Below are 20,363 nucleotides of genomic sequence, written 5' to 3' on the forward strand. Positions count from 1 at the left end.
AGTAAAAATTTTGTGTATATATATATTTGTGTGTATGTTGGCAGAAGAGATTACTAGCAGTGGAACCGCTGTGTCACAGGATATGTGTATTTTTAATTTTGATGGATGTAGCTTATATATATTCATCCTTATCAATCTTTTTTTCCTCTGGTTTCTGGGCTTAGCTTTATATCTTATTTACAAAGCTCTTCTCCATTCCAAGATTTTGAAACAACTACAGAAATCTTATGCGTGTCTTTTCTTTAATTATAATACTTCTTCAAAACCTTATTGACAGGCCTTATTTCTGTTTCATACAGCATACCTTCAACAACTTGAAATTAGCTACCATATTTCCTTTTAAAGTACAAACCTTTTTTAAGCTGTAAACCATACCAGTCCCCATAATGGTTCGTCTAGCTCATCTTTGAGACTCCTTCGATATGTCCGGGCCCCAGTTCTCTTCTTCTCTAAAACAGAAGTTTTAGACAATGTCTGTATTTTAATGCTCTAAGATTGCATGCAGCATCTTAATTATATACAAATAAATGCCAACAAAGTAGTATAAAGATGAGGCCATATGTTTACCTACTAATGCTAATGTGTAAATAATTTAAATTTCTTTAAAATAATTACAGAGGTTAAACATCATTTCTCATAGTTTTCTTCAAATTATGGGCCCAGTTGCAGAACTGTTGCAAGATTTCATTTCAGACTGACCTTAAAAAGTGGCAAAATAAATGAAAAGAGGCGTTCTTTTAGAATAATTTGCCATCTTTAAATCTTTTGTGACTCAATCACCAAATAAGTAACTTTAGTTAATTCAGTGGTATACAAAACAGATCTTCCTGCTGTCAACAGTTACAGTCTAGAAAAATCTTGATTCTTCTTGATTCTTTTAGAAGCTGACATTGTACCTTTTTAGATACAATGACTTGGGCAGGTACAGGCAAAAACTTCAGTAAGTACCTATTTTCTTTTTTTTTAAGTATTTTTTATTGATTATGCTGTTACAGTTTTCCCAATTTCCCCCCTTTATCCCCTCTCCTCCCTGCACCCCCAACCCTCCAGCATCCCCCCCTTAGTTCATGTCCCTGGGTTGTACATACAAGTTCTTTTGAGCTCTCTGTTTCCTATACCATTTTTTATCTCTTCCCATCTACTTTATCCCTGCTAATTATGCTTCTTCTTCCCTATACCTCCCCCCATTCCTCCCTTACCCCTCCCCACTGAAGTCCCTCCATGCGATGTCCATTTCTCTGATTCTGTTGCTGTTCTGGTTGTTCGCTTAGTTTTTGCCTATTACATTTACTAATGGCAGTGTTTTAAAATGTATTGTAGAATCACATTATTCTTCCACTTTATTTAATATTAAACCCCATACAATGTTATTTATATATTTTAAAGTCTAGGGTGTACATTTTTTTTCTTCACATTTGTTTGTTTTGTTGTTCTAGTACAGTTGACTCCATTTTCCTTCCCCACCACTCCCCCCCACCCCAGCCATCCCTACTTCCCACCATTGGTCCTACCCCCTTTGGCCTTGTCCATGTGATAGACAAATACCATACAATCTCACCTGTAAGTGGAACCTAATCAACAAAACAAACAAGCAAGAAAAATATAACCAGAGACACTGAAATTAAGAACAAACTGACAGTAACCAGAGGGGAGGTGGGAGGGGGTAATGGGGAGGGAATGGGGAAGCATTGTCAGGAACATGTACGAAGGACACATGGACAAGGACATTTTTTTTTAAAAGCCTGAGATCTTTGTATCCATAAATAGCTGGTACATTTTTCAATGGCGAAGGTATTTTTTTTAATGTGTGCTTTCCATTCTCTGTCTTTGTTAACTTCTGGAGAAATTAGACATTTACACTATAGAATGCCTAAAATCAGTAAAGCTTGTACGATCTGGAGCTTCAGGTATATTTTTCTAATTACAAATGAAGTTAAATAAAAAAAATTGTCTTCATTGTTCATCAGAAGTTGATCAAAGTTGAATCAAGATCAGGCTTTCTGAAATTGCTGTATAAACATCTAGTACACTTACCGGAGTGCTTTAAGAGCCCTAGTTTTTGGATTAACTAATGGTTGTTGTAACAGCCACAAGAGGGAGTTACATGCTTAAATTATCTTTATCCACTAAATGTTAATTTTGACTTAAAGATGATTTAAAAGGTACTAACTATTTTTTGTACCTGTTTTTTTTTTTTTTTTTTTTTTTTTTTTTTTTTTTTTTGCTTTAGAGGGCAGAGTAGATAGGTAAGTTTAGAAAACTGAAGTCAGTGTGTGATAGAGATGGTAACTGCATCACTTATTTCCTTGTTAGAACTAGTGTGTAAAAAAGCTGCCTTCCTGCAATGTTCACAACCTAGAAGTCTTGCCATATTTCAAAACATATCAAATCTTACTGAGTGAAAAATATTAACACTAAACATTGAAGGATACTTTAAAATAAATCTCAACTTCTTGTTCTATCAATATTTCTATTTCTTGAACTTAGAATTTTACTCTGCCGTCCATTAAAAGTCAAATGGTTGTCATTATTTTACATATAATAGATATTTATCAAGTGCCTGCGATTTGCAAGGTTTAATACTAGATACCAGGTGGTACAAAACTGAATTTACCCTTAAGGAACTTGAGGCTTAATTGAGAAATATACTTGATAATGGATACTCTAAAATGCCGTATTTTTCCAAGTGTGAAATGAAATGAACTTATCTCTTAGCGTGAGAATGACTTATAAATACAAATAATTATGTAAGCTCTTGAGATAGTGGTTCAGTGCAAATAACCACAGATGAAATTGCAGCAGACTTTACCCAGACCTCATTATGGTTTAAATACTTGTATACAATTGGCTGTTTTAATTTCATCACGGTATACATATTTGTATCCATACATTTATATATGTTCTGTATGCACAGCATATACATTGCTTCTATATATAGACAATGATGTGTCTGGGTACAGGTCTTTTTTAATATCTTTGTTTCACCTCTGTGGACCCCTTCAGTTTAAAAGCTCGTGTCTCCCTTCAGCCATGAAAATCCCATTCTGATTCCCAGTTGCTCCATTCTCTTTCTATAACTTCTCTTATGCAACCATTCAACGTCCTGGGCCAACTTTTTATTTATTTTGCATTGTCCTGTTTTTCAGTATATTCCACTGCCTTCTCTTTCCATTGTACAGTTAATTTTTGTTCCAGCATATATATGAAATTTTAATTTCAGCAGTGATGTTTTTTCATTTCCAAGACCTAGTTCTCTGGTTCCTTTGTTGTAGCAGATTATTGTTTTATGAGTGCATTACTGTCTCAAATCTGTTCATGATGTTTATTAGAATTTAAGTTCTTGGTTCTCTCCTGAATTATCGCCACTTAATCTGTATTTAGTCTTTCTCTTTGCTTATTTAGATCTTTTTCTAGTCAGATGTTCCTCAGACGTGTTGTGATCCTTGTCTATGGGTTCATATTTAAGAATGAAAACACTTTGGAGGTTAATTGATAACCCTGTATAAGGAGATTTGTTACTTGGCAGACTGCTTTGTGTTGAATAAGTAGGAGCCAGCTGCTACAAGAGAACAGTCCACCATCACCACCTAGCATTCTTTGTATATGGGGACCAGCTTTAGAAATGTGTTTAGGCACCTTACAAATGAACATACGGTTACTGGGTAGGGAAAGGTTGACTGTTCTATAAACAGACGTCCTATTCAGTCCCTGATTTCCAGCCCATTCCTCCCTTCTACCTCCTGTTTACCTGCATTCTCGAAAGTCTGGAGCCTCTTTAGGTTTCTGCAGGGCAAGTTCTGCCTCTTTATGTTAACTGCTCTACTTGTCTGTGACTCCTTCATTAGTCTATACCATTTCATTCCGTCTTCCAGAAACTGGCTGAAATCTCTTGTCCATTAGTTGTCTTCTTTCTTTTGTATCATTGGATTATACCACTTTTATTCCTCTCATTTTCGTGGGGTTTCAGAAGGCACAAGAATATATATACATATAAATGCAATGCTCAGCCAACTATTCTTAAATGAAAGTCCTAGCTAATATAATTGGTTAATTATAGCTTGGCTTTTTAAGTCCATATTAGTCTATATAAATAACAGGAATGGAGAGAATTTTTCCTTCAGCTGGAATCTGTAACAAATCACCCCTTCTATGTAAGTACATATTACTAGATGTACATGAGCTTAATTCATGGGTATGTGTGGTTGGTATGATTTTGTTTGTAACAGTTTATCCATATGCCAAAAGAAACAAAGCCCAAAAAGCCAGTCTAAAGGATTCCTTAAATTCCTGTTCACAGTCACTTCCCATAACAGAGGTAGAATTTTCTAGCCTCACCCCACGACTGCAGCCCTCATTCCTGCCAGCCCTCCTGAGTCTCTCGCCAGGCCTTCCGCTTTTCATAGACCCTGGAAATACAGCTGTCTTGTTTCCTCTCGGTTGGCACCCAACTCTTCCTCATTTAGTGGAAGCTGATCAGAGGAAAGTGTCTTCATAAATAAACATTATAAGTATTCATTATGAGTCTGGTAATGTTTCTTAATGGATACTTGTTCCATAATATTTTTATGGTGAAGGTTTAAATTGTAAAAACTACAACTAGAGAAAAAACTTTAGCTGAATTTTCATAGCAATTTTTAGAAATTTACCTTGGCACTATTATTTTTGTAATTTATTCTAATATTTCTATCTAAAAATCCCAAACCACAAATGAAAAGTGAACTAGACACAAAAATTTAGGCACACAGAAGAAAGAATGGCTAAGAAATGGAGATCAATCTCCTCCCTACTTTTTCAGAGCATCTTTAGCATGTTTATAATTAACAGACATACTTAAGAAATCCTAACTAGTCTATAAAGTAGATTTGCCATTTCTAAGTAATACAGTCATTATAACTCTTAAGATTTTGTTTTCATGAGAAATACCTCTTAAATTCTACAGCAGTGGATTTAGAGTATTTTGCTTTAGAGCCTCAGTTTAATCATAGGAGATATCTTGCCTTAATTCCAAAAGGCAATGGCTACATCTGTAGCCATTGTAGCCATTGCAAAAACTCCTTTCTTTGTGAATTCCTAGGGATGTAACATTTTTTTCTGTTTCAGAACTATTTTTTAAGAATTCACTCTAACTTCTAAACATCCCCTATAATCATACCTTCAACAATTGCAGCTCCTTCATTGCTCCTAAATCTTTTTTCAAGCAAATTTCTGCTACTTGCTGAAGTGAAGGTTTACTTTCCTATTTTGATAGAAACATTAAGAAATATTGTATTGAGTATTACTAATGAAGCTGTCTGTGACTAGGAGAATGTTTAGCCCTTGTCTTAGAATGTATATTCTGAAATACGCATTAGTTGGAAAATAAACTAGAATATGCTTTTATGGTTTTCCATATAGAGTGGGAGTTGTTGTATGGTAGCATTATTTTCCTTTTATCGCTAACTGAAGAACTTCTTTATATCATAACATATTGTGCCCTATAGTAAATATTACATTAAGAAAATCTTTTTCTTAAATGAATATTGCTACACTGGCTTTATTTCATTTTTGTATTTGCCTGGTATATAAATTGCATTATTTCTCTAGCTGCCTTCAAGATTTTCTATGTGTCTTTAGTTTTCAACAGTTTGACTATGATGTGTCTAGGATTTATTTTGTTGTTGTTGTTTTATTACTATTTTGGTTTGGTTTTGTATTAATAGTTCTTGGAGATCTCTGGGCTTCTTCGATCTGTGGTTTATTGTCTTATATTAATTTTGGAAACGGTTTGGCCATTATCCCCTTCAGCATTTCTTCTGCCTTGTTTTTTCTTCTCCTTCACCAGTTACTTGCATTGGATTGTTTGATACTGTCCCACAATTCTTGGATGCTTTGTTCTTTCCTCCTCTTTTTCTTCTTTGTGTTCTGATTTGGGTAATTTCTGTCTTCAAGCTCAGTGATTCTTCTGTATCCACAGTGTTGGTAAGTCTGTGTGTTGGCCATCTTTTTAAATAGATTTTTTTTAACATACTGATGATAGTTTTAAATTCCCTATCAGGTAGTTCCGGCATTTGGGAATTACCTTTAAGTACATTCTATTAATTGCTTCCTCTCTTGATGATAAGTTGGATTTTTCTCTTGCTTTTCCGTGTGTCTCATAATTTCTTATTAAATGCCAAGTACTGTTGGGAGTGGGTGGGTGGGCAAAGGAGACTGAGATAAAGTATATTTACACCCAGCAGTGAGAACACCTCTCTTTCTGTCAGGTTATTAGTATGAGTTGTGAGTAGATTTTGTCAGGAGTGGAGCTGATTTGGGGTATTTGTTGCTTTCAGTGCACTGCAGTCTTTAAATACCTCCAGCAGTTGGGGTTCTTATGTTGTGTCACAGTAGTGCCTAAAGTGCAGAATATATATTTCACTTTAGACCTTTTACTCTTTACTTTTCTGTGCTGTGATGGGTCCCTGTTTACTCATAGTCCTTGATACAGTCACCAAGTCTCCATGTGATCTGATACAGGGCCAGATGGATAGTAAATTATGTTGGACTTTGCAAGCCATTTCTGTCGCAACTATTCAACTCTGCTATCATAACACAAAAACACCTATAGACAAAAATGCAAATGAGTGAACATGGCTGTGTTCCATGCAGTGAGGTACATTTGGCCATAGTTTGCTGACCCCTTGTTTAGAGCCTTGTTCTTGTACCAACACCAACCCTTACCTCTGTAACACAAGCTCTAGCAGGGCAGAGATTGACATTTGCCTGTTTTGTTCATTGATTTCCCAGGTGCCTACAACAGTGCTTGACATGTAGTATGCTTTCTGTATATTGAGGAGATTAGTGGATTATGTTTTAAGCATGTTTCTTATAAATAACATACAGCTGAATTTTTTAAATTGCTGCCTTGATGTATCTTAACAGATACATTTAATTAGATTGTAGTTATTGTGAATACTGATACATTTGGAATTATTTGTCATTTGTTTTTATTCTTTCCCCTTTTTTTCCTTCCTTTTCTACCATCTAAGTTTAATTGAATTTTACTGATTTTCCTCTTGGTCTGTCTTTTCATTTAGAAGCTGCAATCTACTTAGCGTTCTCTAAACCAGCGTCCCTAAGTCTATAACATGTATATTTGGTTTAACGACATTTGGGAGTATTCTTCCTAAACACTTTCAAAACCTTAGAATGCTTCTCCTTTGATCTTCGTATTTCTAATTTCTTTGTTATTCTTTTCTAATATCTTAGTTTTACTTTGTTTTAAACAATCTGTACCACCCCACCCACTACCATGGTCTTTTTCCCTTGTTTTATAATTAGAACTTTTTAAGATGTATTCATCCTATTTTTTCCTTTTGTATTAACTTCCTTCTTATTAAAAAAATCTTTAGTAGCTCATTCAGCAGTAGTCTGTGACTGCTAAATTCCCCCAAACTTCATCTGAAAATGTCTTTAATCACTCATACCTCACTAATTTAGTTAAGTGGACAAATTGTTCTCTTATCTTCTGGATTCTATTATTTCTTTTTTTCTTCAATTTTGGAAAATTTTCAGCAAGTCTCTTTTCCAGTTTTGCCTTTCCTCCATTCTTTCTGTTGTCTTTCTCTAGAGCTCCTTTTTAGGTTTATATAACATCTTTTCTCTTTCACGTTTTCTATCACTTTGTCTCTGTGTGCTCTGGGAAATATTTTGGATCTGTCTTCCAGGTCACTGACTGCGTTTATGACTCCATCCAATCTAATTTTTCATCAACCTGACCTTTTCATTCCAGTGACTGTTTTTAATTTGACAGGGTTGTTTATGGTACTTTTCCAAATCTGTTGTATTATTCACAGTGTCATATCTTTGGTCATATTTTTGTTTCTTCTGGTATTACTGTAATCATTTTAAACAGATTTTTCCATAGCATCTTTCAGGCTGTTATATAATCTTTAAGTTTGGGTGGCTCCTTTGGGCCATTGACTCTCATGATAGGTCATTTTCGTGTGTGGTCAGCTTTTTCTCTTGAGACCTTCTTTTCTTTTTTTTTTTTTTTTAATTCAAAAAGCAAAATATTTATTTTTTATCAAGAGCAAGGTATATGTCCTTATTTTAAAATCAGCTTGATTTTAATACATTTGAGGTTACCATGGTTTTTTTAAATCTGTGTTTTATGATATTTAAAATACTTGTGAAATTAACATATACAATGAACATAAAATACCGTAAGACTGTAAATAAAGTGTTCTAAGATTCCATTATTACTAATGATGTAGCAAACATGTTTTAATAAAAATAATCTATAAATGTTTTAATATCTAAGGTAATGGATAAAAACGATATAGAAATATACCATCATAAATTAATAATGGGGAAATAGAAAAATCATAATAAAGCAACCTTGAATTCTTAGAGAACATAATATTATTTATTTATCTCTAAATATAGAGCTGTAAGTGTATGGGTCAGAGGGGTGTACACATGTGTGCTTTTGTGCACATGCGTGAATACTATGCTCCCAGTATTAGGATCCAGATAATGAAATTTTTATAAAGTGAAATCAGCAGCACTCCATCATTTTCTTTGATATCTAGGCTATATAATAATAATAATCAGGAGATATAATGAATAAAAAATGAATTCCCTTAAACAGATACCAAGCAGTGGGAAAATAATTCAAGGATGGTTAAGCCTTTTCACATCTTGTAAGGGGCTTCCACAGAACACAGTTGATTTAAATTTAAATTCTTTTTAAAAATATATATTTTATTGATTATGCTATTACAGTTGCCCCATTTCCCCCCTTTATTCCCCTCCGCTCGGTACACCCCCTCCCACTCACATTCCCCCCCCTTTAGTTCATGTCCATGGGTTATATGTATATATATAAGTTTTTTGTCTTCTACATTTCCTACACTATTCTTAACCTCCCCCTGTCTATCTTCTACCTACCATTTATGCTACTTATACTCTGTACCTTTTCCCCCTCTCTCGCCACCCACTCCCCCAGCTAATAACCCTCCATGTGATCTCCATTTCTGTGATTCTGTTCCTGTTCTAGTTGTTTGCTTAGTTCGTTTTTGTTTGTTTTAGGTTCAATTGTTAATAATTGTGAGTTTGTCATTTTACTGTTCATATTTTTAATTTTCTTAGATAAGTCCTTTTAACATTTCATATATAATGAGTTGGTGATGATAAACTCCTTTAACTTGCCTTATCTGAGAAGCACTTTATCTGCCCTTCCATTATAAATGAGAGCTTTGCTGGATAGAGTAATCTAGGATGTAGGTCCTTGCCTTTTCGTGATTTCGAATACATCTTTCCAGCCCCTTTTTGCCTGCATGGTTTCTTTTGAGAAATCAGCTCCTTTGTAGGTAATTATGTCTTTTTCTCTTGTTGCTTTTAATATTCTCTGTCTTTAATTTTGGCTAATGTAATTATGATGTGCCTTGGTGTGTGATTCCTTGGATCCAACTTCTTTGGGACTCGCTGAGCTTCCTAGAAATCTATTTCCTTTGCCAGATTGGGGAAGTTCTCCTTCATTATTTTTTCCAATAAGTTTTCAGTTTCTTGCTGTTTGTCTTCTCCTTCTGACACCTCTGTGATTCAGATGTTGGAATGTTTAAGGTTGTCCCAGAGGTTCCTAAGCCTCTCTTCATTTTTTTGAATTGTTTCTTCACTCTGTTCTGGTTGAATGTTTCTTTCCTCCTCCTGCTCCAAACCATTGATTTGAGTCCTGTTTTCCTTCCCATCACTGTTGGTTCCCTGTACATTTTCCTTTATTTCGCTTAGCACAGCCTTCATTTTTTCCTCTATGTTGCAACCATATTCAACCAATTCTGTGAGCATCCTGATTACCAGTGTTTTGAACTGTGCATCTGATAGGTTGGCTATCTCTTCATCACTTAGTTGTATTTTTTCTGGAGCTTTAATCTTCACTGGGCCATTTTTTTTCCTCTCAGTATGCCTGTTACATAGTAGGGGGTGGAGCCTTAAGAATTCATCAAGGCGGGGCAACCGATGTCACTGTGCTGTGATGACTCTGCATGTGGGGGAGGGGTCCTAGAGGGAACAGTGCTACTTCCTCTGCTCTCTGCCGGTTTTCAGTCACTTTCCCCACTACCCTCAAGCAAATTGGGCCCTTCTGGTGCTGCTTTCCGGTGGGTGGGTTTGTGTATGTTCCAGGACCCGTGGGTCTTTCCAGCAGTCTCCCTGTGAGGCTGGGAGTTTCTCCCGCTGCTGCCTCAACCCCCACAGGTGTTTTCAGTCAGAGGGTTGAGGCTTTATTTTCCCACGCTGGGACCCTGAGTTGCGCGGTCTGTCTCGTTCCCAGTTTTTCCTCCTGGTTTATGTGTACACGAATGTGGGGCGGCCCGGTCTGCCAGCCACCACCTTGCTGTGACTTCTCTGCCCGGTGGCCCATCCTCTGCTCCTCCTACTGGTCTGAGTGAGTGTTTCTTCTTTAACTCCTTGGTTGTCAGACTTCCTTACAGTTCTGTTTTCTGTCAGTTCTGGTTGTTTTTTGTTTTTAAATTTGTTGTTGTTCTTCTTTTGGTTGTGTGAGGAGGCACAGTGTGTCTACCTATGCCTCCAACTTGGCCAGAAATCTTGAGACTTTTTTTTCATTGAGTATTTTTCCTTTATGGATCCCATAAGTGGTGGCTCTCTTGTAGGGGAAGTGGATCGCCAGAGCAGTTCACATTTGCTTCACCCTAGCACCCCAAGGAAATCACCAGCCTGGGGCTAATTATTATAACAATTTAAAATCTCGAAGTCTCACTCTGCCCTATGGCATAAATTGTGACCACTCAAGTGTGGTATAAACTGTGTTTCACTTTCTCAGGAAATCCATTCTCATCCCTTCTCCATGTATAATATTAAATATTAACACAAATGTATATCTTATTTTCTAATTTCAGCATAAACAAGCCATCTTTACTCATTAGAACCACTAAATGTGTTTACTTTTTTACAAATCTTCAGCATTTTAAGAAATGCTGCTTTCAAATAAAATAATCATTAATTTAAACAAATGTCTAATTAATGCCTCTTGAAATGTGTTGGTACATGGTTGGAGTTCAGAAACGAAGGAAAGTATATACCCTTAGTTTGCCCTTCACTCCACTTCCTGCTTCCATCTTTTCTTCTCTTACTGTCCTGTTCAAAAAAATAAAACCCATGTCCTCATCTTCTTTTAGGACAATAAACTCTAATGCAGTTCAAGTAAAATAAACCAAACTAATACATGCTTGACCTAAAAAAGCTTAGGGTGTAGGTATGGATGTGCAAAGATACAGCAAGTTCTTAACCAGGACTTTGTGTACCTTAAAAACACCTCCCTGCCCTGGCTGGCGTAGCTCAGTGGATTGAGCGTGGGCTGCGAACCAAAGTGTCGCAGGTTCAATCCCCAGCCAGAGTACGTGCCTGGGTTGTAGGCCATGACCCTCAGCAACCACATATTGATGTTTCTCTCTGTCTCTCTATCTCCCTCCCTTCCCCCTCTAAAAATAAATAAATAAAATCTTTAAAAAAATAAAAAAATTTAAAAAATTTAAAAAATACCTCCCTGCATTACAGAATATACATTAAAATGTCAGAGAAGGTACCAGGATTTTAAAGTTTATCAGAATTAGCCATGGTTTCTAAAACTGGAAACATAATGCCCTCATATTTATTTCTGTCAATAAGTAAGAGAGAAAAACTACAGAAGGAAACATCTGCAGATTATATTAGTGTCAAATTTTTCTTGGGAAAAATTACCAACTAAAATTGATTTTGAAGTCCTTGAGCCTAACAGGCTTCCCACCCCACACCCTGATTCTGGTCTAGAATAGACTACTCGTTTAAATGGCCTGAGTGTACATTAATGTGCCATCACCTTTTCCTTATTTTTTAGATTTATAGAACTTTTCGGTTTAGTTGAGGATGACTGTTCAACATTAATCTAATTGGTTTAATCTGTTTGACTTTTTATTTTAATGACTGTTTTTTATTTGTAAAGGTTAGTTATTATACTTTTCTCATTAGGCCTGCCTGTTTTCTCATGGTAGAGTCATCCCAAGCTGCCTTCTCTAGAAGTAGATCCAGGTACCTGCACTTTCAGTTCCGTTTCCTAAACACTGAGGCCCAGGTTGTCCAGGGATGGTTCCCAAGAACACGTGTCCGCTCTTATGGCTCCCTAAGCTTCCCGAGCAGTTTATCATTCGTGCTACAAGACTGATTACTTACTTTCTTATTAAAAAATCTTAGGGAAACATTTTCACAAAATATAATTAGAATGTAAGAAAATGTATGTGTTTGATTTGTCTATTTATAGTATAGATTTTACTCTGAAATTTCAACAGCTTAATGTTTATGTTTACATGGATTCAAATCAATCTGCTTTATTTGTTGCATACGTCAAGATAGATTAAATCTAACCTATATTCCCTTCTAAAATATCTGTAAAATGTTTGTTAGAATACCGTATGCATTATCCAAACATACTAGACTTTTTGGAGCAGAAGTGCTCATTTCAGAAAGTTAGATGTGAATTAAATACTAGTGAGTAGGTTATTTGACTAGACTAGAGCCTCGAGAGTAAAAATAGGATAAAAATGCTATCTTTGGCCATAAAATAGGTTTATCCAAACCCTAAAAAAAATTAGTGACATTTGTCCACTTGAATAATTAAGATAATCTTCAAGTTGAAACTTTTGAAATTTCAAATGTTTAAATTTACAGTATTTTGTCTTAGTGTACCTTTGGGATTCTTGGCAAACCCTTGTCACAAATATTCATTTGTTTTGTTTTCCCAAGGCTGCTTATGACTAAAGCGGGTGAGTAGGTCCTCATGTTTACTAATATGTATTGCAGCTCTGTTGGTACACCAGAAGGCCAGAATGGAACGACTTCAAAGAGAACTTGAGATTCAAAAGAAAAAGCTGGATAAACTAAAATCTGAGGTCAATGAAATGGAAAATAATCTAACTCGAAGGCGTCTGAAAAGATCGAATTCCATATCCCAAATACCTTCAGTAAGTCTGCTAACTGTTGTGACCTCTGTGCCTGAACACGTGATAAGCAATCTTATCAGAAGTATAAAGGCTTGATCTGGTTTTAAAAGCTCTTAATTCATACTTGTTTTTCTGATCTTACCTTCCCCTGCCAAACTTTTTTTTTTTTTCTTAACTAATAACATGAGAATTCAATGTAGACCCTTCTCACATGGAATTATCTTTCAGCTGGAAGAAATGCAGCAGTTGAGAAGTTGTAATAGACAACTCCAGATTGACATTGACTGCTTAACCAAAGAAATTGATCTTTTTCAAGCCCGAGGTAAACTTCAGTGTATACTCAGCAGAAATTCGTTGTATAAATATACCTGGTCTTTTCCTGTGGCTCAAAACAGATTTATCAGTCATAATCTTATTGTCTCAGATTTGACTTTGGAGCCAGATAGTGCTAGAAAACTGTTGGGTTTTAATTTTCCCTCCCACCCTGCTCCCCCCAAAAAATACATAATGTATTTAGTTGAGTAATTTGATACATTTTATATTCTTCAAATCTTTTTTAGTAATGTGCTAAAGGAAGACAAGGATTAGTATCTTTAGCTGTGTTGTTAAAGTATTGCTACTACATATTAGTAGAATGTGTTACAATAATATTTATTAAGATTAAAATGTATGTACTCATACATCTTTTTTGCATTTCTGTTTTGCCTTTCAAGAATTACGCTTTTCAAAACATAATTTAAAAGGCATCCCCACCCTAATGGCACTATCTTAATTGACAAAATAGAGAACAGAATACGTATATGGCTTACACATTTTTAGAGCAATGATAATTTATTGTACTTGAGCTGTTATTTAGAAGTTGCTTATTATAGTAAAAAAAAAGTGTATAATTTAATTCAGTTCCATAGACAATTGAAAGGAAATTTTATAACTTAAACCTAACTTTGAAGTTGGGGAAATAATAGAAATATATAAAATGGAAAAGATAGAAAAGGGAAGGAAACCAACAAAAAAAGTCCTTCAGTCACAGTTTTGACTGTGTGCCAGAATCCATTAAAGTGAAAGATGATTCATTTTATTTTCTTTTAAAACATTAGTAAGCTATTTATCTTAAAACATTCATAGAAAATGCCATAATTTAACTTTGGAGAGAAAAAGAAAGTTAGGGCTTGTCTGGAAACTAATTCTGAACTTGTTCCTTTTATTTAAAATGTGAACCATTGTATTACATCAGTACAAAGTTTTTATACTTATTTGTGACCAAACTGTTTAGTTGCTTAAGGCCATGTTGGGTCATTTAAAATTATACATTTGTCCCATGGAACAGGGATCTGCTTCTAATCATGTCAGTGTCTTACTAGCATTAATATGACTTCTTCCCCAGTTTACCACGTAGGCCACTGTAATATGAGTGCTATGTTTACCTGCCTCAGCCATTTTGGACTCCTTACATATAATTTGAGATTAGAAGTACAAATAATTGAAAAGCATTTCTGTAATTATTTTTTAGAAATAAACTATTTGCTTTTTAAAAAAATATTTTTGAACATAAACATTGATATATTTACTTTTTATATATTTCAGGGCCACATTTTAATCCCAGCGCAATTCATAACTTTTATGACAATATTGGATTTGTAGGTCCTGTACCACCAAAACCCAAAGGTTAGTGTATCCATTAAGTGTGAAAACTGTTACATTTTGAAAAGCAGTATTTTAAAAAATACTATTTTTAGCAACCATCCACTCTAGAAGTGCTTCAGACTTAGACAGTCTTGGATGGATTCATTAGGAATACGTTTGTTGATTTTTTTATTTACATGCTGGGGGTTGGGGAGGATGCAAAAGCTCTTAAAAAGTAGTAGGTGCCCTTTGGATTCATCATGCACTCACAAAATAGCAGGTCCTGGTTTTAAAAAATCAGGTGAAAAATTTGTATTCTTTAAAATTTTAGACAAATGATGAGGCAGATACCATAGGAAGTAAGTTTATTTTTCATGAGTAGCCTGTTTTATCTAATTTATGCATAATTCTGTATGATCAGATACTCAAAACTCCAGATAAGTGATTTTTGAAAACTATTACCTACTAGCATTTTACATCACTGATATTCACAGAATGTATATACTGCAAACTACAAAATGTCAAAATACATGTGTAATTTTTTACTCTAGGCATAAAAATATGGCAATAAGACTATGTTACTGGTTCTTTGGTTTGTTGCCAGAATTTTAACATTCTCATTCAGGAATGAGAATGTTAACATGAGAACAGGAACCTGTTCTCTTCATTACCATATTTTTAAGTATAATTTAATTCGGCCTAGCTAATCTTGATATCATTTTTTCTTAAATGCTTTTAAACACAGCTGGAATGTAGTGAATTGTTACTACAGAGGAGCAAAAGTGAGAGTAGGGCATTCGGCACTGTTAGCAAGTATGCAGACACTGGATGCTCTTAGGTGCTAACTGAATAAAGAAATAAAGAAAATTGTAGGATAACCTAGCTCCTTAAAATAAAAAAAAGTAGGTACTTTGGGCTGCAAATGAGTTGCCTCTATATGTGCATTTTTCTCTTTCAAAAACCAGAATTTTTCTCATAAAAATTTCCTGTTTTGTTTCAATATAATTTAGTACTTTATATGTTGAGGGTAAGAGAAAGGTAGAATATAGATAGGAAACATGAGGGTTTATTTTATCATTCTCTCTATTTTTGTTGTGTGTGTTTGAGATTTTCTATGGTAAAAAAGAAAAGAAAAACTTCATTACTTGAAAGTTTTTTACAAAATATGGAAGCTTGTATCCTGGCTATTTTTAGAGAAATAACAAATCAATTATTTTTGCCTTAAGGCTAAAATGAGGAGTTAACTAGTTTCACTGGTAGAGGTTTATTGGAGGTTTATGCAAACCTTAAAACCAGGTTTGCTTCACAATGAAGTTTGGTTTATTTTTCAGATTTTATTTATTTTCAGAGAGAGGGAAAGGGACCTGGCCCACAACTTGGACATGTGCCCTGACCAGGAATCAAACAGGCGACCTTTTGGTTCGCAGGCTGGTGCTCAGTCCACTGAGCCGCAACAGCCAGGGCAGTGAGTTTTTTTAAAGAGCTGAAATTACAAATCCTCTTTTTCATTGTAACTTCTTCTTTTTCTTTGTAACTTCCGCTGTTTTCAATTCTGATGGTTTAGTTTCCAAATACTGCTAGTAAAAAGATTCATAACTTGGTAATTACCAAATGAAACTGTGCATATGTAAGAAAATTCTTGGAGACTTTTTTTTTAAAGTATAGGTCTTCCATTGACTAAACAATTGAGTAGATGCTGGTATTTAAATGGACTGAAGTGTTATAGATTAACACTGAAAAAACCTTTGTAGTTAAACACAAAGCACAGACAGTTTTACTAAAAGTGAGCCAGGTTAGGATGTTTTCTAACTCTCCAGTGAGACCAGGTTTCTAGTGAGCAGCAGGACACACCCTCAGGTTAGAGCAGTCATTCTGTAACATGTTTCCCACATATGGAATGTGAAATAAATTCAGATATAACTGTTTATTTTAATGCTTTAGGGGACACTAACTAGTATTATCAGACCCTTGATTTTTCAAATATTTTCCAAGTTGCTCATGCATGTGGCAAAAATTGTGAGGATGCCTAAAAATTGTGACCAATGCCTGAAGTTGGGAATGTTGCAATAAAATGCTCTTGAAGATTAACCACTAGATAAGGTACTGTTAAAGGGTCCCAGAGCACCAGACAGCACTTAAATATCTTAAATTTGTTACAAAACTTTCTATTTTAATCTAATAGTCTTTTAAAAGAGCAGAAAAGATGTCATTTAGTTACCATTTCAGTAACTGAATGGTAGTAGATGAAATTTGCAAATTGATATACATTGTTTTAATAGTTTAAATGTTTAAATTATAAACTTTGGTAGGAAACATCATCCCAAAAATAATTGGTAGGAATCCTATTCTAAATTTATAATGGTATTTCCCCCAAAATAAGTTCTATTAATGTCATTTCATTTAGCTACAACCTTGAAAGAATATAACTATTTCTCATATTTAAGATACCTCTATTTTTCCAAATACTCTAGAACACTGGCCTCTTAAAGCTGCAGTGACTTTATCAGTAAGAAAGATTAGACCAAACACCATATGATTTATCTCAGATCACAGAGCAAAGAAATCAGGAGTTAGTAGCAGAGCCAGATGCAGAACTCCATTCACACAACCCTCAATCTGGTGTTCTTTCTACTGTTAAAAGTGAAAAATAAATACCATAAAATTTTTTACTCTGATTAACTTCTCCAGGGTCTATTGATAGTTAAATAAGATTATAGAAATTAGTCCATCTTTATATTTTATTTGTGTTCAAGGCTTATATTTTCAGCAGATAAAGAACATTTAACAAAAACTTTAATTCCTGGTAGAAAACAGAACTATAAATACTACTTCACTGGGACTTGAGACTCTAACTTTAATGAGACATAAGTTCATTGTCAGTATTGTATTGGGACACCTTTTCACAACCTGAGGTGACACTGGGAACCTTGCTATCAGTTACCATATGGATTGCTTTCCCTTTTCTCCTGCTGTAAATTGGGGAGACCATACTCTTTTCTCCTTTAAGAAGGTATTGAGGTAACTGCATCATGCCCATGTTTATATGTTCCCCAGCGGAGAAGTGCCAGCTTGCAGGAAACGGGTGAGGACCCAGGCATGTGTGTGGGTTTCAGTTAGGTGCTCCATTTGGGTAACAACTGGCCTAGTGCTGTGCGGGACAAGCAGTGGTGGAGATTGCCAATAGTGTATCACTTCATGATCTTTGCTTCTAAAGTAGTTCTTTTGCTTCCTTACAGATCAGAGGTCCACCATCAAAACACCAAAGACTCAAGATACAGAAGATGATGAGGGGGCTCAGTGGAATTGTACTGCCTGTACTTTCTTGAACCATCCCGCCTTAATCCGCTGTGAACAGTGTGAGATGCCAAGGCATTTCTGAGCCAGACGGCCTGTATCTTCTCCAGAACCGTATCTGAAGTTCAAGAAACCAGTCTGCCATCAGGGGAAAAGTTTCACTGCTACATAGGATTTTGTCAAACGGAAGGTGTGACAAGATGGTGTTGTGCTAATGTTAAATGTCAGCCCACGGAGCTAATAATACCTCAGTCTAATGTCATGGGCAGTTGAAATCCATCACATGAAAGGTAATCTGCTGAAAGACTTGGTTGCCCGCTGCCTAACCACGTTCAGTGTTACCAGTAGCCCATTACAGATAATTTTCAATGTGTTATTAATGCCTAGGTGTTCCCATACCTTTTCCCCTCATGTCACTACTGAATTTTGACAGGAGGAAGGAATAAAATGATGGCTTTTTTTTTTTTAAAGCTTTCAGTGAAACACTACAAACATGAAGAAATGGAACAAGGTTTAACTATTTAAAAACTTTGCTGCCGCATAGTGCCAATGGATAGGGGAAGAACTTCACAAATCTGTGGTACTCTTGGCCTTGTCTTTGTCTTCCCTGAAAACGTCTCCACTCTGAAGCCAGCATCTAGGTCTAAAGGTGAAAAGGAAGCAGCATGCATTGTCTGTACAAACACGCAGTGAAGTATCCCAGAGCTTTTCCTACTGTACAGGTCTCTGAGTCTGCTTTAAGCGATTTCTCTTCTCCTTTATTATTTTCTTATATTTCTATATGTATAGTGTAATAGTCTTTTGTTAACTAATTTTCTTGTTTCCTTTTAGTGATTAAGCACGATCATGTCCCTTTCTAAGCCTTACCCAAAAGAAGCAATGCCTTAAAATAAAGAAGCATTAATGAAATGAAACTATGCACAAAATAACTTTCCTCTACTTATTCTGTACTTTGCCCTCCTGAGTGCCGACTCTGTGAAGACATCCCAATGCTGCGCAGAATTACAAGACTTCTGTCTGTAGGTCACACTATGTCCTGCCTTTAGCAGTGGGTGACACAGCACAGTGTTTTATCTTCCCCAGGGAAGTGTAAAACGAAAGGTTTCTAACCCACTGACAGAGCAACAAGGTTCAACTTCCTCATCTGCCCGGTGTCCCACAGAACTTTCACAAGGGATTACTGTTGGGAAAGTACAGTTTCAAAACCAGCAACAACAGCAGTACCTACAGCCCTTTTTTTTTTTTTTTTTTTTTTTGAGAGAGAGAGAGAGAGAAAGAAGTTTAAATGCTTTACTGTTGGGGCAGTTCATTTCTAAACCTGACTTGGTGGCAGTATCGTGTGTATTTATAAAACAAGGCTAGTCATATTTAGGACAACTGAAGAAAAGCTGGAAAAAAAAACAAGCAAACTTGAACACTGAAGCAACCTCAAGCATCTCTTTATTTTGATGATATATTTTTATAAGGAAAATAAATATTCAAATGATCAGGAATGTATATAACTAAATAAAATCAAGAAAAAAATAACAGTATGCATTTAAAAAGACAATTATGAAATTATATATCAGTGCTTAGAATGGGGCTAACAAGTGCTGAAATGTAGCAAAAGATAGGAGGTAATGTAGACTGTCACCCACTGTAAATGTTTGCAAATGGATATTTTTAAATAAACAGGATTATTATAGGTGATCTATATGAATGTCAAAGCCTTGACTTCCAGGCTTTGCGCTGTGTATATGAAAAGAAATATGACAATCATAGTTAATTAGACAGTAGACCCAAAGCCCTTACATTTGGTGCATTTTGCTTTAAAAATAGGCCTTGTTTTTCAGCTTCATCTGCAGTTCTATGTGAAGATTGATAAATCAGTTTTTACTTGTTTTATTAATAAAACGTAATTTGGATATCTTGAGTGGATGGTTTTGTGATTTAGCTGGGTAAACTATCTTTGTAACAGATAAGTTATTTATAAAAATTAAAAAACTTATATTCTAATGTGGATTTTGTGACTTGTTTTTAAGGTTTGTGGGACAGGAGATAATTTACAGTTCATTGAAACCAGAGAAAACTCATTCTCTAGAGTCTTCTCATGACATCATGGCATTCAACTGCATTTCTTGGGTGGTTTTTATTCATTTCCCCAGGCTTTTGCACTGATGAAAGAAACCATGTTTCAACTAAGCAAGAAAAATGAACATACCTTCTTTCATAATTTGTTATAGCTTTTCCTTTCCTTTGTTTTAGGGCTTCTAAAGTTTACCCCATGGTCAAAAACAATTTCTGGAGTCATTTAGCCTGGGTGTAGTCATTTAGTTAATATTTGCTCTTCTGTAATGTATAGATGCTGAGGATGTGGTATTTCTCTTGAAGAGAACCTTTATATGCATGTTAAACCCACCTCACGGGGTGTTAGGGGGTAATGTAAGCTACCTGAGCCAACCCCTTCTCTCACGAGGAACTGGATTATCTTAGAACAGTAGGTCATGTTCTTTC

General features: G+C 35.3%; 1 protein-coding gene across 8 annotated transcripts in view; it reads left to right on the forward strand.

The window, feature by feature from the left end:
- TAB2 (TGF-beta activated kinase 1 (MAP3K7) binding protein 2) overlaps positions 1–19,865 on the forward strand; it is a 75,766-nt gene extending 55,901 nt beyond the window's left edge. For 6 of the 8 annotated variants that reach the window (XM_036024872.1, XM_028510432.2, XM_036024870.1 and 3 more), the window contains 4 exons: positions 12,814–12,974; positions 13,182–13,275; positions 14,538–14,618; positions 17,813–19,865. In XM_036024872.1, coding sequence (XP_035880765.1) covers positions 12,814–12,974; positions 13,182–13,275; positions 14,538–14,618; positions 17,813–17,955 — 479 coding nt within the window. In that variant the 3' untranslated portion in view covers positions 17,956–19,865. The remainder of the gene's footprint in view (positions 1–12,813; positions 12,975–13,181; positions 13,276–14,537; positions 14,619–17,812) is intronic. The other 2 variants (XM_036024875.1, XM_036024876.1) reach the window with 2 other exon arrangements.
- Positions 19,866–20,363: the final 498 nt, after the last annotated feature.

This window comes from Phyllostomus discolor, chromosome 4 (assembly GCF_004126475.2).
Source record: "Phyllostomus discolor isolate MPI-MPIP mPhyDis1 chromosome 4, mPhyDis1.pri.v3, whole genome shotgun sequence".
Taxonomy (NCBI): domain Eukaryota; kingdom Metazoa; phylum Chordata; class Mammalia; order Chiroptera; family Phyllostomidae; genus Phyllostomus; species Phyllostomus discolor.